This window comes from Megalops cyprinoides, chromosome 1, assembly GCF_013368585.1.
Source record: "Megalops cyprinoides isolate fMegCyp1 chromosome 1, fMegCyp1.pri, whole genome shotgun sequence".
Taxonomy (NCBI): domain Eukaryota; kingdom Metazoa; phylum Chordata; class Actinopteri; order Elopiformes; family Megalopidae; genus Megalops; species Megalops cyprinoides.
In genome coordinates this window covers 29,857,613-29,882,942 of record NC_050583.1, presented here as the reverse complement: position 1 = coordinate 29,882,942, position 25,330 = coordinate 29,857,613, and the positions used below count along the sequence as shown (strand labels likewise).

The following is a 25,330-nucleotide window of genomic DNA, read 5'->3' as shown; positions in this document are numbered from 1 at the left end:
GCTACATTTTCCAAAAAAAAGATAGGCCTACTGACTTCACCCATTAAATCATATCTGCTTTTCCTTGATCATGACCTTTGACACTGATGAAACAGCTGCATATTTTAATGAACAGAAAAACTGGCATAAATAGATAGACTTGTAAATATTTGTCTAGTTCATTGCATGTGGATGTACAGTCTGGATCCCATGGACACATTAATGCAGAATCAAGCTATGTGTGATAAAGCTGGTTGACATGTCTCACAAATAATGACAAAAGCAAGACACCTTACAAAAATCCAAGAAAGAACCAGCCTTGTTTGCACACACAGCCAATCTATTCAAACAAAAGTTAGCCTCCTCCAGCCACACACCTATATTTAACTTGCCCTTAATTGGCAGATGAGACCATTTAACCAATGGCTGGCTCACACAGACAAAGACAATTAAACAATTAATGATTAACCTGTTCAATGATATTGTATGACATAAACTCAAATATTCTCAATCAGCATAAAATAGTCTACAGAACAAATCAACTATACAAGGATTTGTTTACGCTTTCAAATTAGGAATGCACACATGGTCCAAAGATTTTTGTAATGACAATGTAATGCGGAAGGACATGAGAATAACAAGGAGTAATGTTATGATTTTTCTTAGTAGCTTCCAATAAGCATTGCTGCATTTCTCCAAGGATCACACAAATGAAGAATGATTATATGTTACAGTCCAAGTCTTTATTCAGATGTTTCTGTGGCATGCGCCATGTCCAAGAATTAAGATCTCTTTGGTATCTGCTATGTGTGTGGCGATGAGTTGCAGATGTCTTATCTGTTAGTTTTCCAGTCTGGTCTAATTCCATGGCAGAACATTTTGAAAACAGTAAGCCTATTTAGAAATATGGTCTCACAGGCTACTTTTACAATCCTATTAAAACATGATTACAAAGAAATGGGGCACAAGAATTTGTTAACTGTTAGTAATGATTTTGTGTGCTGAACACATCTGTGCCATAATGGAAAGAATGTAGTTTTAAAAACATTTCCTAAATAAAGCCAATTCATTCATGCACATTGCCGTTTGCAGGTAAAAGATTTTTATAGATCTATCCATGCACAAAGATGGACAGATAGACAGATACATGGATGATTACACTAAACATAATATATCTCCTATGATATATTTTTTTCTTACTTTCTATGATTTCTGGTTTCTGATTTCAAAATGCATCTTTGTGCCTATCATCACCATCATGAAAAAATATCTAGTAAAATGTTAAAAAGTCAAAAGCAATAAAAAGAAATGTCTACAAGATTGCATTCCATAAGTTTAAGGTAGTCTCGTGTCTTACAAAAAATTTAGAATGTCTCCTCATTGCCCATAATAAACAGGAAGGCAGATAAGTGTAAGGTCTTCTGTACTAAAGAAAGGGGTTAATAGCTGCATTCCTCATCTCCCAGTATTTGTGTCATCTTACTCCTTCATTGTGGAACACAGTATAGAGTTCTCTATTCTCTTTTTACAAAGACTAACGCTTGTCCAGTGAAACAAACAGAATAAGTGTTATTTGTTCAGGATCATCGGTGCAGAGATCCAGTAATTGCACATATAAAGAGGCAGAAATCATACTGTCAAACAATATTAATATAAATGACTAATTAACTTTTGAACTGTAGCACAGTTCATGAGCTAATGTTTAAAACGGTGTATAAACATTTTTAATAAGTCTGATGCAATACATACCTGTCATTCAAGTAAATTTCCACCACCTGACTGCCAACATAAAGCAATAGTAGGAGGCTATTTATTCACCTGAGGTAGATCTAGAATAGCAAGCTTAGCTGTGGAAAAAATGATCCGCAGAAATGGTTGTTTCCCTGCCATTATAAATTTTTACAATTCAGCGGCTGAAAGCTTAAGGAAATGAGAAACCTTTGAAGACAATGTGCTCTGCAGTGTGACTAAAGTGCAAGCATTAGCATTGGAATGAACATGGCTATGGGGAGCAGGTTTTATTAAAGATCTGCGGGATTTGAGTGACTTTGTGATTACAATTCTGCAACAAGAGAGGGTATTCTGCATGGATAAAATGTGATGACAACCAGTAGTTCAGACGTAGGGCAACACTTGTGCTCTTGAATCACATTCCTGTCCACATGCAATGATATTCACTCCCACATTCACACGTTGCACAACGTCAGCAGCGTTCACTTAATAATGGGCCACACCACAGGCTGATACATAGGTCTAATTCCAAAATTCCCGTTATTCAAAAGACACGATTACAGGATAATCTGTGATTTAAGACTTTCTTGAGGTTTAGGACATGATTATTTCCTGCATTGCCATTTAAAATAAGGACTGTGAGGTAGTGTTACTTATTATCATAACTTACATAATTGTCTCTGCAAAAATTGTAACAAAAACAGTACCTTTGTTATGTCATTTAAATCTGAAACCAAACCACCACATGGGATGATTGAAACAGATCTTTAGTCCACTTATCCATTTGTCTGTAAGGCTTTGTGGTAAGATTTCTGCTACTTAACAAATAATATTTTATCAACATAAATTTGCATTTGAACTCACCACAACATCTGGTAAATTGTACACTTGTTAGCAAGCTCCTTGGCTGTTGTAGTCTTGGATTGCCTGGTACAGCTTTACCAGCCAGACTGATTGCATTACCCCAGCTGTGCCATGTCATATGACACTGTGCCATGTCATATGGCACTGATATATGACACTGAAAAACCTGCTTGCTTTTTAAAACATTAAAGTTGTCCTTCTACTTTGTTCTATATCTGCATCCTGGCCTGCTGTAGGATACCTTTCATTAGTCTACCATTTCATTCAGTTGGCTGTGATGGCATAAGGGTCAGGGCCAGCCATCTTCCCTGCACCCCTGGGCTATGTGCTGTATTGTTTTGTGACCTCCCCAGAACACAGAATGTAAATAATTCTGATACTGGAAGGAACTTTTCAACACAGAACTTCTTCTGCTTCTTACAGTGTGGAGTCTATTTTGTCTTTGTATAATAGTTGACCAAAGCTTGATCTGTAAGGTTGACAAAGGATGGTGAATGATTAGTAAATAGTTGTTAGGTATAACAGTATTAGGTTTTTTATTTATTATTATATTACAGTAATGATGTTCTGAGTTGAGCAACTTTGTATGCAAAATTGTGAATTCACTTGGTTACCCTGTTAGAATCTTTCTCACGTTCAGCTGCTCACTCAGTTTATGATGAGCAGAGAGTATAATCTTAGTCTTCCATATAGCTTAGACCTGTTTGGCATGTTTTATATTTCAGTTGTAGTATGACAGTCATAGTAACAGGGATTTGACAGTTTTCAGACATTCATCAACTGGTAGGCACAGCTAAACTTTTAGGAACCAAATATACATATATGGAAAAGCTCATGCTGATGCTGAGTTGAAACTCTTCTTTAACTCAGCATGGTTTCACATAAGTCTTCCATGGCAGATAAGTAATAGCGGGGACTGTGTGTATTTTTTGAGAACAGCCTATCAACTTGAATTGATGTGCGGCGAAAGAGCCTCTACTGCCACCTGCTGGGGCAAGGGGAAACACTTGTAGTGTTCCGCAATTGGCGGCAGAGCTACACTCAAACCACAAAGTGTCAATTAACAAATAGGCCTACAACCAAATTACAATAAATAACTTTGCTCAGTTTTTAACATTTATGTGTATAAATGTTTTGATGATTGTGTGTAATGGTGTATGTGTAGATGCATGTGTGTAAATGGTTTTTTCCGCTTCTGCGAACTCTATTTTATATTCAAATTGCCTTACTTTCAGGTCCTCCGCTCTTCGTAACTAGAAGTCTATACGGATGTTACAGCCAATTTGCTGGAATCGTCATTGGAAAGGCTGGTATTTTCAGCGTTTCGCATTTACATCTACGTTTACATTTATTCATTTGGCAGATGCTTTTATCCAAAGCGACTTACAAGTGAGGCAGAGTACAACAGAAAGGCAGAGTACAACACATCTCATGACCATACTCTATTTTATGTCTTATTCATTTGTTTACAGTATCTGTTAGGAAGACTATTAAATTAGCTTTGTTTTTAATGCAACATTGTCAAAAGGTAAACAATTTTCTATTAAATATACACCTTGAATATGGCAAAATGCATTCTTGTTGTGCATATATTGTGAATTTTATTTTCAGGATGGGACTGGGGCTATGTTATGGGCATAACTTAATCTGATTATTTTGCCTCTTGTTTCAATATTGGGAATGACTACTCAGAAATTTAAGAACTCCTAACTGTGCTGTTGTTATTAAAGAAATATTAAAGAAGACCAAGAGGAGAAAACAATTAAGTTCACCTCTATGCTTGTTTCGAATTTGGTAAGATAACACGTAAAATAATTTGGTATTTCATTTATGGTATAACCGAATGCAAAATAAGTTTTTAGACACAAAGCAAAGCAACACTTTGCTTTTTCAGTGTGTGTATCCTATCGTGTAAGAATTATTAAAGGTTGTAGTGGAATATTTCATTTCATTGAACACACTTGTTCAAGGGAACAAGGGAACCTGCCTTTCTGTTTCGAAGTTAACTAACTAAAACGTTAAGAGATCTAGCTGGTTTCCTTGTGCAATCACTTGTTGTTTAGCGAACAAGACATAAAGAGATAATTGTGTGTGAATTTTTGCAATAATTAATGAACGACAGAACCCAGTTTTTATTTGGTAACAGTAAACTTTTTTTTTTATATATAAATATTTCTGTTTCCCTTGGAAAATTAAAATGTAGAACACGAGGGACATCTTCAGGCTTGGCTGCTCTCACACACGCTGTTTAAATAAAGATTTCCCATGGTATGTCGAACTCTGCCAGTCCTAAGTGCAACCTGAACTTCTTATCGGAACCAGGAAAACAGATATCCTATATTAAACTGAAAATATGTGGCAAAGGCTTCCCAGTAAAGAATGAGAGCCAGTTGTGTAGAACTACATTTCCTATAAGCCCACATGGCGTATTACGTTGGAATAATTGCGTGCTGTTTCACAGCGTTTCCGGCTAGAAAGTAGAAGAAGCTAGCAACGCGCCGACCACTAGGTTATGTTCGTGTTTTTGGAACTGTGTGTTACGGCAGGTAAGTTTATTTCTGACGAAAATTAACATATGTCATTTTGTAAAGGGATTGTTAGACCGGGAGTGCGTTAACTGTATCTGTCTAGCTAGCTACTGTAGCGCAAACGAAAGGCCAATTATGAATTTCTTCACGTGACGTGAACATTGTTTATTTTTTGTGCCCGTATTATTTAGCTAGCTTGCTAACTTAGCTAGCCACATAGCAAAATAGAACCTTTGATTTTACCTTCATAGTTATATCAGCTGTCAACCGTTTCACACACTCATAGTAGGTATCTTAAGGAGACATTGTCTTCGGAGATGAATGTATCATTAGCTGTCTAGGTAGTTAGCTACCTGCTAGCTAAGTTTCACTTTCGCTAGACAAACGTATTAATACACATACTGTAACTCAATCAGCAGACTATCTAGGTAGTTACTTCGAAAAAATAAACACTAAAACGACGAGAAGCCCCCTGTGTGATCACCTTGGTGTAGTCCAATAGCTAGCGGTAGACACGCTGGTGTTGGAGTGACAAATAATTCCGGCTGCTATATATCGTTAGGTAGATATTTAACTAGCTTGCTTTTAAAGTGATGTGGTTAGCTTGGACAAAATCCTCCTCTCGGCTGTTAAGGTTTTGGAAAAGTAGCTCAAGTGGGACACTTTTACCGAACCCTTAAGTAAAGCTTGGGAGCTACCTTAAAGTGGTTCAAGGACTTTTCTCTGAAAAATCACTGTTAACAATTAAAAAATTCATTAAAAATGACATGTATCTATTTGGATCGGATGTCCAAATACTATACAGAAATTTTGAAAAAGTTTTTCGAAAAAAAAAAAGAACCCCATGCACTTTTTTCTCGAATGTAACAAGTATTTTAAGACCCTCACTAGACTGATATATGTGTAAAAGCTTTGTATGTCTGATTACACAATTTCCCTGGAACCTTTTTTTTTCCCTTTTAGAACCACCTTTTTATTGGTTAGCTGTGAACTTAATCTCTATAAATGGGCAATATACTCTCCAAGATGCATCTCAAAGCTTTGTAAGTGATAACCAGAAAAAGATAAAAATTTGAAGAATGTTGCATGCTTTGTACTTAGTCTGTTCCCTTCAGGTATCTCAAGTGTCTAAGTGGAACCATCTAAACTAGAAATAAAACGTTTCTCTGCACTGGCATGTCTTTCAGGCCAGTGCCAAGCTTTCTGAAATGTGCATATTCCTCAGGAGTATGCTGAGCTGGTCAGTGTGAGTGGAAGAGTGAAGACTGAGGGAGTCTGTGCAACTGACGATGGCAAATGAAGCAAATGATGATGACGTCATTCATTTGGCCAGTTTCCGCAGACATCGGGGGCAAGGTGGGTGTGCACTGGGGCTGCAGTCATATCACTGCGAGCACCTGGAGTTGTCATTAACCTTGACAAACTGTGAATTTTCTGGCAGATGGTGAAGTTAGAAATGACCTTTTCATCACGATATCTGACGACTCGGATGAGGAGGTGCTTGTGGGCGTACCAAATCACTCCATCCATGTGAATACTGAGGGAGAGGACGACGCTGAGGAGGACGATGTGATTGTAGCGGTAAGAAGAGCAGAATTGCTATACTCTGCATGTTTTCCTGCATGTTTTTCGTCAGTCTTGGTGATGTATTTATCCTTACATGCAGAAAATGCTTTTACTGAATTCGCCATCCATAGCACTGTGGTTACAATCCCGGGTTGCTGTCTGTTTCAGCCCTTGATCCCGGTGCGTCCCAGTGTAATCCGACCAGCAGCTCCCTGGGGCGGGGGCCTCTCCCAGGGACCAGCAGAGAGCAAAGACAGAGCCCCAGCAGAGGCACAGCCAGCCACGCACTCTGAGACAGGAAGCAAAGATGTTTTTGTCTCTAAGGCAGGAGACCAGAGCGCAGTGCCGTCCACTTCCAATGCCCACTCTCTGCCAACACCTACAGACCAAGGGTCTGACCCTAACAGAGGAGTTTTGATCCCAGCAGCACCTCAGCCATTGGGCCCCCTGGAGGCTGGTCCTGAAATTGTAGCTGGCAGCCAGCAAAAGGTGGACATCGTAACGGAGGTACCCTCGACCTCCTCTCAAACGCAGCCAGCAGAACAGCAGCAGCAGCAGGCGCTGCCGCCTCTTGCCCCAGCTGTGTTTTTCGTGGAAGAGAGGCCCCAGAGAGCAGCGCAGTCCACAGCGCGGGAGGTGATTGATGACGAGAGGCCTGGGCCTTCCAGCGCTGGCGGGGGTGACCCCACACATCTAACCACCCTGGTGAAGGGAGTGGTAAGTACAGCGTTCCTATGACAGCAGACCATGGTGAGACTGGTGGTCCTGCATTCATTGTCTGCACTCAAACCAGTGTGCATTGTAACACATGTTAATATGAGTAAGGCATCTTCTATTATGCTCATTGTATTCCTATTCATTTTGTAATCATTGATTAACGTCATACCGCCCACTTGTAAAATAAACCGTTGAGGGCATTGGCAGACACTGATGAGGCTTAGTTTATGACTGGGTTACTTATTTAGCCAGTTTCCTTGTTTGAATTGATTTCCAGTTCTGGATGAGTTGATTGTTAGGATCTGTTGTATGGAAAAAAATACGGGAAAATTACAAAAATGAGAAATTAAGCTTATTTTAATTTTACTCCATTTGTATTCTCACAAGTGTAAATCTCCCTCTGTCTTACTTACTTTAGGTCCACTTAACAGGCCAGTATTTCAGTAAAGCTGACAGTTTAATTTTTGTCACACAGTTGCTTTCATAAAGGCCATGGGTGGTAATTTTGTCAAAAGAAATGTCTTTTCAGGGAATGGCAGGTAGTGAGTTTCTGAAGCTGACTGTGCTGTGGATGCTGATGTAGCCAAAGAGCCCTTTCACAGTTGAAATTGTAATTCTGGTCCATTGCTTTCTGATCTACTACTAGGTGTAGAATGAGAAGTGAGATATTTTTTTGGTTTCACATTGGAAAAAAATGCAATTCATTTATTGCCCAAGAGGCATAGGACATAGTTTCCATATTGAATAAAATGCAAATAAGGCACTAAAAAGGGACGCCAAAACTTCCCAACAAGAACAATTCCAGTCAAAATAATACTTCATGCATGCATGCATTGCTCTGTGTGACTGGTTCAGTGTGATGGTGCTGGCTAGGTCACAGTGCAACCACACAAAGCTGTTGGTAAACACCAAATATAATAGGATGTAATGATTGCCATGTTCAGTGAGAGACGGATCCAATGTGCATAAAGATGGAAAGGAGGTTTATTTCACAGGCGGCCATGGGAACATAATCATGACGTGGAGTTCACAATCTGTTCAAATGACAGTACAGTTGGGTTCTCTGTTATGGAGTTGAAGGGGATCCTCCCTGGCACTGGCAACCTAATCTAAGCAGTGGCAGTGCCGTTGTTAAGCTAAACACCTCTTTCCTCTGCAGAATGCAATCATGCAGAAGTTTCCTCTCTACCAGTGGTCAACCATCAGGAACATCATGCTAAAAATGCAAGATATGGGTGCTCAGACTGAATGTTGTGCTCACTCCACACAATGCAGTTCATTTTAAATACATACTTAATGCCACATACTCTGTACAGTGGAAGATCCAGTTAAATGCAGCTTGGTTTACAAGAAATTATTTTGGCTGTTGGAAAAAATGACTTGATGGTGGACAAAGACATTCATTTCAGACTCTGCCAAAGCGAATAAGCTGTTAGGTTATCGATGATAGAGTAGAAGAGGTCATTAAGATTAGATACCCACAGAGGACCCACAGATTTGAGAAGATTTGAAAGACCGAGACAGTGCAGTACAACAGTATTCACACTGAAATGTATAACAGCAAAGGGAGTGATGATACGGTGGCCTGATGTTTCTGCAGAACTAACATTCCCTCTCTGTGGAATAGCAGAGGTTTTGCCTCTGTGTTTCTAGTAGAGGCAGAAATGCTCCTTGCGTGAACCAGGTGTCCCAGAACATGCTCACCCAGGAAACCCTGACTTCAGTTGAGGGTCTCTCCTGCTGCCAGTGTCTTCAAGGCATGACTGAAACAGGGAGAGTTTGCTTGCACATCACTCATACAACCCTGCATTCAGCTCAGGGCTCTTGATGTCACCAGGTGATGACTTGTAAGGGTCAGGCTGTCTGGCTGAGCTTCCCACTCAACTGTGGCTCCATTTCAGAGCATCTCTTTGTTACTGTCATCAACTGGTGGGCATGGCTTGGTGCGAGACTGGTAGATCCAGAGTGAAATGCCTGCAACTAGAATCAGACTTCAGCAGCGCTTGTGGTTCCTGCTGTCTGGGGTGGAGAGTCTTTGATTGTTGGGTCTTTACCCTGACCCATTGTTGAGGTTCAGATTGAATTGCAAAAATATGGGAGAATAATTGAATTGCAAAATTATGGGAGAATAATTAAATAAAAAAACATAACACATTTTACTACATATCACCCATGCTCACAATAAATCATTCCAGTTCTACATGTGATACAATACTTACATTAATATGTGCAAATGGTTATTTGTAATTGCACAAGGTTAGCTGTAATTGGAGTAGCTGTAAGGACAAATCAGGGATAAACTAGCACATTTCAGTCTAGCAGGTATACACCTGTGTGTGACACTCTGATTGGAGTTTATACTTTTTGCTAAACCAAGTTTATTGTGCACCTTGATCATTTATGTCTTATTCATGTCATTCATTATTTGTTAATTTAGTATGATCAACATGTATAATAGCCTCTATTTTGTCTCTCATATCAATTAACAAATAATGCTATTACAAAAATAAGACTACCTACCACTTGCTTCCCCCTTTACCAACCTAGTGACACAGCAGTAGATTAGCCTGGATCCAGACCACGCTTAGACTTCAACCTTTCTTCTTCACATAATTTTCCTTTAATACTTTCTTTGTATTCTCTTGTGGGGCCAACACAAAATTGCTAGGTAATTGTTGCTACAACCAGCAACTAACATGATGTGGGAACCATGGCACTGTCACCGTGGTCTCACCTGGTACTCCCTCCTGCGTCAACGCAAAAGCAGCATCCTTGGATTTACAGAAACCACCCAAGGTCCAGCCTTATACCCTCGACACCGATGGGGATACACAGTTGACACGGTTTTCAAACAATACAGTTGACGTGTTTGAACGACACAATCGACAAAATCTTAACCCGCGGACGCAAGGTCCTTGAGCTTTTCTGTTAGTTGTAAGATACTGTAAAAAATACAAAGGATATAAGCAAAATGGAAATTACCTATTTTTCCTGACTGGGAATTGTTTGTTTTTCCAGAAACATAATAGTAACACACTGATGTGGGGAATTTATTGAAACAAATTCTTGCAGAAAATGAGTAGTGGAACATGACTGCCACAGAAATGATTGCAAATCCACCTCCTCACTAGCAGCCCAATGTCTGTGATTTCTTTAGGTTTCGCATTAGTCCCAGTAGCTTCATTATCATCTTAAGTGTATGTGTGTATGGATACTGTGGGTATATGAGGAAGCCCTCTAAATGTGTTCTGATGTCTGTATCTGTGGTTTCATGTCTTCAGCTAACCATTGACCTCCCACAGATATTCTCAGTTGGTAATTTAACTCTTATTTTGGGCAGATGGACCTCTTTCCGGACGTGAAGGAAGAATTTATAACGAATTGGATAAAGAGGCACAATGCAAAGGATCTAAATTTGTAAGTATGTGTGAGCTCTTGTATTGTTTGATGCCTGCAATTCCCACTTTACCTGGACCAACAGCAGCTGCTATGTGTGGAAGTGGTGAGGGCACTAGCAGTGGGGACTGCGGGATCAGGTCCCATGTAGGCAACTGTTGCTCTTGTGCCTTGTGTTTTTATTCTAGCATGTTAGGTTTTAACAATAACTGTAAGGGCATGTGCTGGACCTGCACATTAAGAATGTCCTCAGGTAGAGAACAGACTGCACGAATTTCAGTACCTGTACCACTAGTGTTCCTATCACTGTAGAAGGTCCTTTCTGTGGAATTGGTGGAGACAGGGCTGACACCATGCAAAACGTGAAATGTGGGAGTTGTGATATAAGGTTGTACCTCAGCATTTGGCCACAGTTATTGTTATTGCACACATCACAAGCTCTCTGTTTTCCTGCTAGTTTGCTGAGAGGGTTTGATGTTCAGACTGTGACTCCAGGATATACAAAATCGCCTACTGTTTCTACCAAACCATTTATTTTCCATTCACCCTGTTTCTACTTTCTTAGGGTCTTAGGTCTTAGGGTCTCTTCCGCTTCTGTTGAATGTGCTTCCTCGCCTTGTGGTGATGACTTCTTGCAAATGTGCATTTTTCTTCTTCCATGGCTCTATACCTCTCTCTTACATGATCTGGTTCTATTGTGGAAACCTAGTAGTATTCCGACAATAGAGAAAGCTGTTAGTAGATTACATGATTGAATGGTCATTTGTCAATAGCTGTTCTTCGTAGCTGGCCTAATGAAACTTGGCACTGAATGTGATTGTATTGAATCTGTACTTTAACTTTCTGGGAACTAAACTGAAATTGGTAGTTTGGGGTAAGAGCTAGTATAATATCTCATAAGCACCTGACATGCTAAATATTTGAAGATGTTAGTGCTGTGTAGCCAGTGAGTTCAGCATGCTTGAATTGAATTTCAGCAATAATTACATCATTTTGAACAGCTGCTCTTTGGGCTAAATTGTAGCTACAATCATATCGTGTGTTGTAGGTTTACAGACGGCTCATTTATTTGTATTTTCTTCACAGAATTTGCAACTTTTTGCTGGAGAACCCTGAGTATCCAAAGAATGAAAAGAGCTTTGTGTTGAATCAGCAAACCAGTATTCTTCTGGAAGCAAACAATAATGAAATACAGGCGAGTGATGGCAAATGGTTTGTTTGTAACATAGTAAGTGTACAGCGAATGAAGGTGATACTGATATTCTTACATTGTTTTGTCTCTCCTTTTGCTGTCTTTTAGGAGAAAGAAAACTATTTTGATTTCTCCAAGCTCGGCATGGCTGATACTCGTACATTCATTCAGGCTGCAGACCTGCTCATGGGGGATTTCAAAATGTTGAGCAGCCTGGACATCAAATGGGCGCTTAGATCTCTGAAGGGACACTATGCAATCACTCGCAAGGTGTGTTTCTTTCTTTTGGACTGCTTTAGTCAGCTGTGTGTGTGTGTGTGTGTGTGTGTGACATACGGCTGACTATACTTATACCTGTGTATATATATATATATATATATATATATATATATATATATATATATATATATATATATATATATATATATATATATATATATATATATATATATATATATACACACACACACACACACACACACACACACACACACACACACACACACACACACACACACACACACACACACACACACACACACACACACAGTATACTTTTATATATATATATATATATAAGTATACTGTGTATGTGTGTGTGTGTGTGTATATGTATGTATATGTATATATATGTATATATATATATATATATATATATATATATATACATTTATATATATAATATGTGTGTGTGTGTGTGTGTGTATGCATACACTCACTGAGCACTTTATTAGGAACACCTGTACACCGACATATTCGTGCAATTATCTAATCACCCAATCGTGTGGCAGCAGTGCAATGCATAAAATCATGCAGATACGGGTCAGGAGCTTCAGTTAACGTTCACATCAAGCATCAGAATGGGGAAAAAATTTGATTTTGACCATGGCATGATTGTTGGTGCCAGACGGGTTGGTTTGAGTGTTTCTGTTATGGCATGATTGTTGGTGCCAGACGGGTTGGTTTGAGTGTTTCTGTTACTGCTGATCTCCTGGGATTTTTACGCAAAACAGTCTTTAGAGTTTACTCAGAATGGTGCCAAAAACAAAAAACATCCAGTGAGCAGCAGTTCTGCAGATGGAAACGCCTTGTTGATGAGAGAGGTCAACGGAGAATGGCCAGACTGGTTCGAGCTGACAGAAAGGCTACAGTAACTCAGATAACCACTCTGCACTGTTGTGGTGAGCAGAAAAGCATCTCAGAATGCACAACACGTCGAACCTTGAGGCGGATGGGCTACAACAGCAGAAGACCAAGTCAAGTTCCACTTCTGTCAGCCAAGAACAGAAAGCTGAGGCTGCAGTGGGCACAGGCTCACCAAAACTGGACAGTTGAAGACTGGAAAAACATGGCCTGGTCTGATGAATCTTGATGTCTGCTGAGGCACACAGATGGTAGGGTCAGAATTTGGCTCCAGCAGCATGAATCCATGGACCCAACCTGCCTTGTGTCAACAGTCCAGGCTGGTGGCAGTGGTGTAATGGTGTGGGTAATGTTTTCTTGGCACACTTTTGGCCCATTAATACCAATCAATCATCGCTTGAATGCCACAGCCTATTTGAGTAGGCCACAATTTACCCATGTTCTAATGACTACTTCCAGAGTGATAATGCACCATGTCACAAAGCAAAAGTCGTTTCAAACTGGTTTCATGAACATGACAATGAGTTCAGTGTTCTTCAGTGGCCTTCCCAGTCACCAGATCTGAATCCAATAGAACACCTTTGGGATGTGGAAGAACAGGAGATTCACAACCTGAATGTGCAGCTGACAAATTTGCAGAAATTGCGTGATGCAATCATGTCAACATGGACCAAAATCTCAAAGGAATGTTTCCAACACCTTGTGGAATCCATGCCACGAAGAATTGAGGCTGTTTTGAGAGCAAAGGGAGGCCCTACTCAGTATTAATATAGTGTTCCTAATAAAGTGCTCAGTGAGTGTATGTGTGTGTTTGTGTGTGTACATATATATAAATAAATACATATAATATATATATATATAATACACCAAAACATTATGACCACTCACAGGTGAACTCGGGGTCAATGTTTGATCAGTCATATCAGGCATTTAAAAATCTTCCTTTATGCACAGGGTTCCTCTGTTCCTGGGTTCCCCAGGATTCTGGAAAAAAATCCCAGGATTTTTCTGGATCCTTTTTCAGAAAACTTTTATTTTCCATTTAGTCATTTAGTTGTTGTGAGGTCAAATACTCTGCCATGCTTCATAGAATGGTACATTGTGCCCTTTAAAATAGGTTTGTGACCTTGAGTGGTGACAATCTGTTATTTTCAACAAACTGTAATGGACTTTGCTTATTTTCAGGCCTTATCCGATGCCCTGAAGACATGGGGAGAACATTCTACTGAATCAACGGGGAAGAAGCGGAAAGCAATGAACCAGTTCTCCTACATGGATTTCAAGTTTGAACAAGGTGACTATGTGCGTCTCTCCCCACCATGCAGTTTGACGGCTTTCTTTACTTCTTACCAGTGTTGTCTATAGAGGAACCAGTAACTGGCTTCTGTTCATTTAAAGCGGAAGTCAAAACTGGAAAGATATACCAACAGTACTGTGAGCTTCACGTTGATGGAAGAACTTCCTCACATTTCATGTCCCCGATGCACTAAAGTTGCATAAACGGTGTGTTTCAACATATGCTTTGACCCAAGACAGCCGATGGATGCTTAAAGATTGTATCCCATCAGTGTGATGAGTAAACTGCAGAATGCAGGTAGGATGCATCCATGAATGTACAAGTCACTCTTAATGTCCTCAGGTTCAACTAAGCTTGAGAAGCGCATGTTCTTCCTGGAGAACAAGAGAAGATACTGGAGGTCTTACAACTGGAAGTCACTTCCACCAGCTTTGCAGCGTGAGGTTCGGTTTTATGAACAGAAAATGAAGGAGATGGCTGAGGTAAGACGTCCAGTGCTGGTGCTCTTCAGCCTGTGGACACAAAGTAAATGTATTATTTTTTTAAATGTGTTGTTTTAAGTGTAATTGTTTTAACCAAAGAACAAATGCTTACCTAAGATACTGATTGTAGATGTGTTGTTGTTCTTGTTTTTTTTTCATGTTTCCTTAATTTACAATGTAGACTTTCACAATAGTAAAGACAGTGTATTTGATAGATTTTGCATCTGTGTTCAGAATTAATTTCAATAATCAATAATGATTAATGTGTCCAAGGCATGAACCGGCTTTGTAAGGTTTGATGTTGAAATGAACCCTACATCTTAACTTTTTCGTCTGGTGCGTTCCTCTCTCATTTCTCTTTGAAATTATGCTTACAGTTGTTCTATGTAAACGAAGATGATGCAGAACTTTGACAGTTATTTTGTCATTAATTTCTTTATTGTATCCTTTTTTCCCACTTTAGCATGAAGATTTCTTATTAGCTCTACAGATGAATGAGGAACAATATCAGAAGGTATAGTTGGAAGTTCCATTTTTCCCATCTTTATGGATTGCTAAATATATAAAAATTGTGCTCAGCCTATAAAAAAACTTGGTGCATTACTTTTGCAGCTGACATGTATAGTCTTATTGCATTGTATAAAGAAAATTAATGCTGAGTTTGTTTTTGAATGTTCTTAGAAATTCTCAGTAAAAAGGAGCATTGAGCTCTGCAAAACAGTGACAGCGCAGTTAATCTCAGTCCAGAAAAGCCGCTTCTTCTCTTTTGAAGTAGGCTAAAAACAGCAATAAAGAATCATGAAATAATGTAGAAAACATTCTGCACTTAAGAAGACAATTTTGCTTTCAAAACATTTTTCAAATGCAAACAGTATTTTGATCGTTGTTACTCATTAATATACAATAATAAAGTCTAATAATGTATGACACTTTAATAAATAAACTTTATACAAAACAAGAAATGTGAGATGAATATGTATGAGAATGAATATGGGAAAATGTATGTTTATCAATGCTACAACCTTTTCTTAACTTGATAGGTAATACTGTCTCCACAATCTCCTGGCTGCAGTTTTATTATATGTTCATATGCAAAGTCAAATTTGTCCAGTTTGCATAGCTGTTCTTGTTACCAAGTATTTATTTTAATTAAGGCAGTATTTAATTGTCAAGACAAAATAGCATTGAATTAGCATAGCATTAGCAGCTTGTTTCAGTGTAGCTCATGCAACATCTCCTACTGTAACAGAGTATGTCTGTACAAGTTGTGAATTTGCTCACTGTCTGTCTTTAACCTGCGGGTCAAAGTGAGTGGGTAGAGGGCTGGCTGAAAAGGGAGGTGGAATGGGGAAAGGGAAGTGCTGAAGGGGTCATTGGAGGCTGAAGGGTACCTGGCTGTGGTACGAATGAGGTTTCTGCTCAGAGCATTCTCTTCAAAATAAATTAAATCTGCAACACATTTTCTCATCTGTCCAAATGACAGATGGCATACGTTTTCCCATCCAATCTTATGACGGATAATTTTTGGTGAACTAAAAAAAAAAAAAGATGGTGCCTTTTTTCACCCCAGTGTGTTGTGGGAGTCACTGATGTCGGCCTGTCTGATCGCAGGATGGCCAGCTGATCGAGTGCTGCTGCTGCTATGGCGAGTTCGCCTTTGAGGAAATGACACAGTGCACCGATGGCCATCTGTTCTGCAAGGAGTGCCTGGTGAAGTACGCTCAGGAGGCTGTGTTCGGCGCGGGGAGGGTAAGTGTCCGGAGAGGCTTTCTGAAGAAATGACTTGAAATAGTCTTGAAATTCATTCATTTGAGACACCATTCATGTGCCCTCCTCCCTGGTGCCCTGAAGCCACTGTCTGCTGAAATGCTGCTGGTATGCACGCCTCCTCTTATGCTCTTTTCTGCCTGCTGTTACCCCCCTTTGGAGGCCACGCGTAGAATATGTCTTCTTTTATCCTTGTGAGCTCATTTTAGAGCAGTATGGTGACCTCTCTGCATGGTGTGTGTGGGGAAAAAACCGGTGTTTCTGCCTTGCAGTCGGAGCTGAGCTGCATGGATGGGAATTGCATGTGTGCGTTCCCCACCAGCGAGCTGGAGAAGGTGCTTCCAGAGAACATCCTGCGCAAGTATTACGAGAGGCAGGCCGAGGAGGCTGTGGCAGCTACCTGTGCCGACGAGCTCGTCAGGTCAGCTTCAACTGCCATTGAGGCTTTGTGTTTCAGCAGTGGGTGTAGGATGAGGTTGTACCTTTTCCAGCATATAAGTATGTTTTCCAGCATATTAAAATTCTCTTAGAAATTGAAACATCCACATTAATTTGGAGATGGGACGTGCAATAATGGTACATTGGAAGCCCTTGTCATAACATTACTTGGCCTTGCCACTTGGCATATGATTCCTCATCTCTTGGCTGTATCTCTGTGTCTCCTAGGTGTCCTTCGTGTAACTTCCCTGCACTGCTGGATAAAGATGTTTCTCTGTTCAGCTGCCCCAACCCTCGCTGCAGAAAGGTCAGCAGTTTTAACAGCTCAAAGCGGAATCTTCAATTCTCCAGTGTCATCTGATAATGGGGGGGGGGGGGATACTGTGGTTTGTCCAACCTTTTTGATGGTAGCTAATGATGGTCAGACTTAAAGAGGAAGTTTGCGATGTGCATTTACAGATATCTCAGAAGTAAGAAATAGTGGAAGAGACCTGAATTGAACTCATGACGAAAACAACAAGATGAACTTGAGTGGGTCTGTCAGTATAAGTTTAAAGGACCATTTATGTGCATGTGCATTTCTTTTCTGTGTTTCTGGTTTTTCCTAGAGTTATTACACTGGATGTATTTTCAAATGGCCAAATTTTAGACCATATGACACTACGTAAAATGAAAAATGAAATGGGGGCAACCAGGCAACCAGTTTCCACAGGATGGAGCTGTGGCACTGTGGAAGCAGTCATATGCTCTCACTGCTGTGAGACCTTGGAAAATGAACAACAGCCCAGCTATTTATCCGCATAGCCCTGAATCCAATAACGCAGTCACTGTCTCACAGTCTCATATTTACACATTCCCCATTAAAGTGTAAGATGTCAGGATGAAATAGTTTTGTATACTGAAATGTGTGGAGTACAGGGCTTCTGTCCAGTTTGATAATCAGAAATCAGTCTGGATTGAATAGACATTTCTTACAGCAGTTTGTGTAAAAGAGATCCCACATCTGCCATCTTTTTAAAGAGTATTGTATAGTGTGCTGTCAGTTCTGACTTTATAATTAGCTCTGTAGTTGGGGAGGATGGGAAGAAATCTGAACTGTTCTTTTACTGTGTAGATTGTACTGCTTGAGATGAGGCACATTTTGTGTTGTGTGTACTCCAAAATGGCCTCCACTGTCCCGTTTGATGGCCTCTGTGGAACCTGCAGTCCACATGAAATGATCGTGACTTGTTGCCATAGTAACAGTAGGAGACAAGCTCTTGAAATCTGGGTGTTGCTGCCGTTTCAGCGCCGTGTCCTGTACATGAAATATGACTTTCAAGTTCAGCTTGGTGTGTGGCCTTCGCATGGAGAAGTGCTCGTTTCCGAGCGCCGGTTGAACCTCGCCGGTTTTTACCGAGGCGTCCCTAAATGCCTTGCAGTGCGCTTCCGCTCTGTTTAATGTTCTGTGTTTTTTAGGATTGGAGATTTCTGGTTTGTTTGTTTAAATGAATGGGAGTATCCAGAAATAGACTGCGGAATGCTGAGATCTCCTTAATTAGTCTGTGCCTCAGAGAGAGGGAAGCAGAAAGGGAAATGCTAATGAATATGCGTTCGCACTTCTTAATCAGGAGAAGTGCAAGCTCATTTTTTTCCCTCCCATGCCCTAAATACACATTTTAAATATTGATTATGCTGGTAATGAATAACTAAATAATTTGCTTTAATTACTACGAGTAGATTATGTGTGCAACTGAAGGCTCTTATCACTTTCTCCCTCTCAATTTGACTTTGCGTTTATTAGTTTTGGTGAATTGATTAAAACTTAAATAAAATATAAGTGAGTAAGATAAATCTCTTATGGTTTTACTCATTCATGTTATGCAGTTCAGGTATGCTGTGGTCTGAGATCATTCAAGGTTTCACCTCTATGTTTCCAAGAATGTTTAATAAGTAAGGTATGTACAAGGGCTTTGAAGGCCTTTCTTACACAGTGATTCACAGCCTTATTCAAATGGCTGATCTGGTTTGGACAGAAACCTTGTGCTCTGTTATGACATGTTTCTACTGCATTCCATGATGTGGCAGTTCATACAATTGAGCATGTATGCTCCCGTTAAAGTAAAATGCTTCCGTTCATGGCAGGCTGTCTCCTCTTCCCACGGCCCTCCAAGAGAACTGTGTTTTATGATGTGTAGGTTGTGAGCTTTAGCCAAATGCATGCAGCCTTAGGAGTTAGTGACGATACCTGTATCAGCAAGAGTAGTACGCTGGAGAATGCTCTTTAATTCAGTCCAAGGATGCACAATGTGAGGCTCTTTTGCTCTGTACACTACAGCTAAGAATGCCCACATATTTGTGCATGGCATATTTTCTTGGTAATTAATTACTTGTTCATTGTTTTTTATGTTTTATTTAGGCTTTGGCACAAATGGTACAGTACAGTTGGAGCTCGCTGCAGGTGGTTGGAAAACATTTGGAAGCACAGACTTGAATAGATTTGAAAACTACTGACGTGGGTATTGCCATGGTTTTTGGGAGCGGTCGATTCTTTGAAACACTGTTAATTCTGACAGTAATTCATTGGTGCATACAGCATTGTCATTTTGAATCAGTGTGAATGTTTCATTCGTGCGGACTTCACTGCCTGCCTCTGTATCGGTGGAAGGGTAATTCAGTGGTATTGATGGGTGCCAGGGAAAGGGGAATTGTATTTAGCCATTTTAATAAGGCCCTTGAGCTAGTGCCTAACTTGAAAATTCTGTCCTAATTGAATTGATACAGGACAAAAAGTCTTTATACTGTGGAAAATCAGGCCATCTCATGAGGTGGAAATTTATAACTAAAGGGTACAGGGTTGTCCCCTGACCCAAAGCCCTTCAAAGAAGTTCTTGGAGCTGAGCATGCACATTCCTGTGTCTCCAGACATGGATAATTTATTTCACAAAGGCCAACCACAAAAATATATGTGAATGTAAAGATAACTAGTGTTTACTCTATACAAAATCTTTTTAAGGATTAGCATGTACAACTCTGGTGCAGCTCAGAAGACCTTATTCTAGGGATGTACATAATGGTTGGAAATGAAGGAATTTCCAGTCCAGGCAACTCTGGCATGAAAACCCTTATGTCTGTGAAGCAGATGCAGTGGAGGCATTGAGATTTCAGTGAGTAGGCAAACTCTTTTTATATCAGTGAACACTTGAGGGAAAATCCACGTTTTTGTAGACCGCAGAGAATTCTTGTGTGTTTTTTGGTACATTTAGAAGTTGCCATTGGGGCATATGGGGTTTGGAGAAATAAAATAATTTAGCATTTGAATTACTGTGTGACAATGGTACTGTTTCTTGGAAGAGCATTTCCATATGGAACTTGAACTTGATCAGTACTGCTTATATGTTTGCTTATGTACACTGTCAGCTTATGGATGTAGAACAAATACATGGTTTTAGGTTTGCAAGTGTGGTAAAATAGATGCCTACATTTACATTAAGAGTTAAGAGTACTATGGAGTGCCTACCATTTGGTGCAAAGAAACAGACTGGATCCACAGGGGTAGCTTCAGTCATGCTGGACCAGGGAGAAAGAGCCACAGCACCAGGAACCAAGAGTCCGGGAATCAGAGACACAAGAACAGAGAATCAGCGAACTAAGGACTCAGAAACACAAAACTAGGCAGATAGAGCCCCAGGAAGGAGAAGACAGAGAAACTGGACTAGAGAGACAGTTACAGAACAACTGATGAAAATTACTACATTTGTAAGAGGTGGGGTTATTTTTTTCCTCTCTTTTTAAATTGTATGCTGGGGTGGTCCTCAAAGAATTAAGACTGTAGCAAGCTGGTCCTGGGTATGAAGAATGTTGACATTGCTGTGTGGATTTTCCATTGGATAGTATTTATGCCAGGCTCAACCTGTGTTAACAGCTGGTGTTTTGCTGCAGCAGTGGAAGTCAGCTACCAAAGAATATGATGGAATCTGACCAGGGATTTGAGGCCCAATGCTCAACCCAATTTTCCACACCCTTCACACACAACTGACGCAGACTCGTGTGAGCAACTAACGCACAGCTGAACGATTTACACTGGGGCGTTTTGTATTTCCTGCCTCTGGCATGCCTGTCCCATTAAAAGGACCTTCATTCGGCTCATTGGCTGCCCAGAGTTCTAGGACAGCTGGGGAGTCACTGTGCAGCCTTGCTTTGAAAGGGGAGATGCACAAAGCAGCCCTGACAGACATCTGAAAAGCAGTGAGTGCACCCTCACACCCCTTCTCTCCTGCAATGGTACAGTATCTTGCTGTCGGTAGGAGACAGCTTTCCAGAAGTTGGCACCAGATGTTCTGGTCATTTTCGGCCCAGGCAGAAACACGGTTTGAATGGATAGGAACTGGAGGAATTGCATGTATGGGCTTTAAACCATAACAGCTAAAGGTCTGGTCAAAGGGTCCTTTTAGACCCCACCTTCACAGCTCCACCCACTATGACTGGGATTAGAGCATAGAACAGAGTTTGTGATTGGCGGCCTTCCGCCTTGATAAAAATACAATGGTTCTTATGTCAAGAAGCAGTTTTGTTTTTTATATAAATGTGGTACACATATCACAAATGGACTTTAGCTGTTTGAATAAACATTTTTCTGGGTGTCGTTATGTTTGGTCACTTGTGAAGTAAAATCCAATATAGGTTATAACTTGTGGCCAGCACTGGCATTTAGATGAATGATTGTGTTTGTTGAATTTAGTTTTGTGTCCGCACAGGCTTGATGGAACACCAGAATGTGTTTAGACCAGGGCAGAAACATCTACATGTGGTCCCTCCTGTTTGTCATGTCTTATCTCTGTAACAGCCCACAGAGAGTGTTTCCCTCTTGAGGAGTAGGATAGGGTTGCAGTGTTTCACACAGACATTACTGTTGGCATTTGCAGCTGTCTGGTGGTCCCCTCCTTGGCCTTGTCATCTCATTCCCTCGGACTGTGTGCCCTTTCCCACCACCCCATTCCACACCTCCCCCACACACTGCAACACCAAGGGTGCATTCGGTACACAAAACAGTTACAGAAAGCTCTCATGTGGAAGTGGAGCAGTGGCTGAGCGCCACCCAGTGGTGTGGCTGAGTGCGCTTGACTTCACTGTTACTTCAAGAAATAACAATTTCAGCACAACACACTGTAAATAAAGAGGTCCCTGCACCAATAATATAAGAACCACTGTGTAATTTGAAAACTAATATAAGCGTAGGCTGCATATGAAAATGGAAAGTCTGCTTGCCGCAAGTATGAGCGTTGAGCGTCCCCTGTTGAAACAAAATTGTACATTTGTGAAGCACTGCGGTCGTCATCCATAATGAAAGTTTTGATTTTCCAGAAATCATGTCCTTCCAGTGGCAGCCATAACCAAGTTAGCTGAACCAGAAGGACATCCTGACATATGTGTGAAAATAAATTACTACCTATGGTCTGGAAAAACAAGCAGCCAGTGCTGAACATTCTGCTCATTGGTCTACTATGTCTGATGAACAAAATGAAGGTGATCACTAATGACACTTCCTAACAATGTGGCAAGCGATGTTTTTGCTGTTGCTTGTGCATTGTTGAATGATGATGTCTGCGAAAATCAGAGAAAATAACATTCTTTATGCACAAACAAACCAAAATCTCTGAAAAGCACAGGGAACAGGCCTTAGGCATGCAGATTGCCGGAATGTTCAACATGGCTTTGCTGATGCAGGATTAGCGTGCATGTGACGTCTTTGCTCAGGCAGGTATGAGTGTGGTTTAGTGTTAGTGACTGACATTCAGAATTGAACATGGACAATACAGATATGGAGCCTACAACTGTCATGTGACTTGTTTTTCTGATGGGTGAATAGTTGAGAAGAATGTCAGTACCATAACATACCATATGTGTCATACAATTTGAAAATTGTGCCTCATCTTGCCTTTGTGCCAATGCCAGTGAATGTCCTCAAGGTGGCAGTAGTGATCTACCATGTCTCCTGCTGTTGTGCGAGATCGCCTTTTCCACAGCTGCCATTGATTATACACTCCCCCTCCCACTACACATCAGGCACTGAAAGACTGAAGAATTAGCATCTTGAGAGAGAAGTAATCTCAAAGAGCCCTTTCTTTGGCTTTTATTTGAATAAATCGCGCGGATGAGAAAAAGCAGCGCTCTCGTTGTGTCGTCTAATGGATCCCCCCCCCCCTTTTTTCTGTTTCGTGTGGCCAGCCCAGATGGAGGAGAAATCCAGAGCAGTGTGGCATGATTTCATAATCTGACCTACTTTCACATCCTCTTCCCCCTTTTTCTTTGGCTCTGCTCCTCACACTCCTGCACAGTGCATGTCTGCAGGCTGGTTAACATCTGGGGACGGAGCACCAGGCCTCGCTTTGACAAAGCTCTCTCTCCTGGCCCTGGGAATGAAGGGAAGGCTGTTTTAGCTTTGGAAGCTCAGCAAGGCCCGTTGCTTCCCCCCTCCAGCACAGTGCTGCCTCAGATGGTGCCTCACAGTCTGAAAATGGCCTGTGGATATTTACAGAGGAAACTCTCCGGTACCACTGCACAGACCGGTTTACCTCCGTTTGCTTTTAAATGGCTTGGGCTGAGATGTGGTCAGTCGAGGGCAGAAGTGTGAAGTATGTTGTTGCGGGGAGGTGGAAGTGACACAGATCTTGGGGAAGTCGTGTTAATAAATGGAGCCTTCCTGTACTTGCCCTGTGTTGGCGACCAACAATCTGTGCTACTGCAAGAAGCACTTCGCGCTTAAATCCACGTATTCTCGTCTGATCAGAACAAACAACGGCACTACAGAATCCGCTTGTTCATGTCTGTTCCACCCCCTCCCCAGGGCCTCGGCCGCTGATGCTAAGCAGATTTACTGCTCCCAGCGCTAGCTCAGACAGCCAACATCTGGCCGGGGAGGGAATAGTAATTTGGTGAAATCACTGTCCTGAGTGCAGCCTAATGGATGGGTCACGCTGCGAGAGGGCGTTCTCCTCCCATTCGCGGCGCGGCGGAGAGATGCGGCCACGTGGTCGCTCTCTCCTCAGGGACCTGCTCTCTCTATCTGCCCCTTCGCTTTAGCTGTGCCTCTCCAGACGGGGGCCTCCTGTCTCGCTCTCTCTCTGACAGGGCCTGTCATTAGAGGGGTGTCCTCCAGAGTGCCTTCAGCCTGAAAACAAACACGAGGAAATGACCTGCTTTCTGTAAGGCTTTACAGTTGAACCTGATTTCCCTGGCTCTCATTCTCCTGTGTTGTGGAGGTTAAAGAATGATCTGTAATTGACATACTTTTTGGGATCTGTTTTTGTGAACTGGCTCGCTGTGCTTCATTAGGTTCACATCCATTAGATTCAGTAATCAAATATTGCAGATTACTCTCCCCCATGTCCACACGCAGGGGGCTGTCTAAAGCCACTGTTGGTATATTGTGTTCTGTAAATTTCTGTGGCATAATATGCCCATATGCATGAGAAAAGGCACATAGTGTTATGTAAGAAATAGCACCAAAAATTGTTTAAAAAGGCCACAACATGCCAATGGAAAATGCATTTTCTACCCTCTGTGTTTAGCTCTCCCCTTCATTTTCCCCTTCTGGAAGGGTCCTCCAGCTTATATACCTCAGGAAGCCTCTTCATTTGTATCGGTGTGTAATTTCGTGCCCTGTTCCTTGTATTCTCCTGCCCATTTATTCTACTGAATAAACCTGCCACTGGACTCAACACTGCACCTGCCGTTAGGTAGACATAGGGTAGATTTGGAGCATGGATGTTTTCGAACGTAAACTATAGCAGCAGCCCGCTGTTGCTTGCTTAGCCTGTGGTTTGTGTGGAGGTGGGACCGCCCCCCCCCTCCTTGTGCATTTTGCCAGCCTGGGGGGAGCAGACAGCTCATGAGGAGCCACCGGCAGAGGGAGCTCGTTCTGCCGGCGTTGGCCGCCGCCCCTCAGACGCTCCGCATATGGCTTCTTCTGCCTTATAAGGCCAGCTGCAGCTCCGGCGCCGGGGCGGGAGGAGAGGAGAGGGGCTCTCTCTCTGCACCACAGACAACAGCAGCACTTCGGTGAGCCGGGGAAGCAGTTTTACGACCGTTCAAATGACTTTTTCAGAGCAGGTCCGCAAAAAAGATTGCGTGAATTCTTATGTTTAGCAATTTATAAATGGCTCACAGAAATGTCGTTAAACAATGGTGTCCCTGCTTTCGGGAAGGAAATGTGATCAAAAGCACCTATGCTGCGACTGCTCCTTTAATT

The 25,330-nt window shown here is 41.3% G+C and overlaps 1 protein-coding gene across 2 annotated transcripts in view; it reads left to right on the top strand.

The window, feature by feature from the left end:
• Window positions 1-5,043: 5,043 nt before the first annotated feature.
• The window catches only part of rnf216 (ring finger protein 216), a 29,837-nt gene continuing 9,550 nt past the window's right edge, over window positions 5,044-25,330 (top strand). Inside the window, exons 1-13 of one of the 2 annotated variants that reach the window (XM_036550750.1) lie at window positions 5,044-5,120; window positions 6,328-6,458; window positions 6,544-6,683; window positions 6,837-7,385; window positions 10,726-10,802; window positions 11,868-11,976; window positions 12,082-12,243; window positions 14,302-14,410; window positions 14,756-14,895; window positions 15,359-15,409; window positions 16,507-16,644; window positions 16,935-17,083; window positions 17,329-17,407. In XM_036550750.1, coding sequence (XP_036406643.1) covers window positions 6,392-6,458; window positions 6,544-6,683; window positions 6,837-7,385; window positions 10,726-10,802; window positions 11,868-11,976; window positions 12,082-12,243; window positions 14,302-14,410; window positions 14,756-14,895; window positions 15,359-15,409; window positions 16,507-16,644; window positions 16,935-17,083; window positions 17,329-17,407 — 1,770 coding nt within the window. In that variant the 5' untranslated portion in view covers window positions 5,044-5,120; window positions 6,328-6,391. Of the gene's footprint in view, window positions 5,121-6,289; window positions 6,459-6,543; window positions 6,684-6,836; window positions 7,386-10,725; window positions 10,803-11,867; window positions 11,977-12,081; window positions 12,244-14,301; window positions 14,411-14,755; window positions 14,896-15,358; window positions 15,410-16,506; window positions 16,645-16,934; window positions 17,084-17,328; window positions 17,408-25,330 lie in introns of both variants that reach the window. The other variant, XM_036550755.1, reaches the window with a different exon arrangement.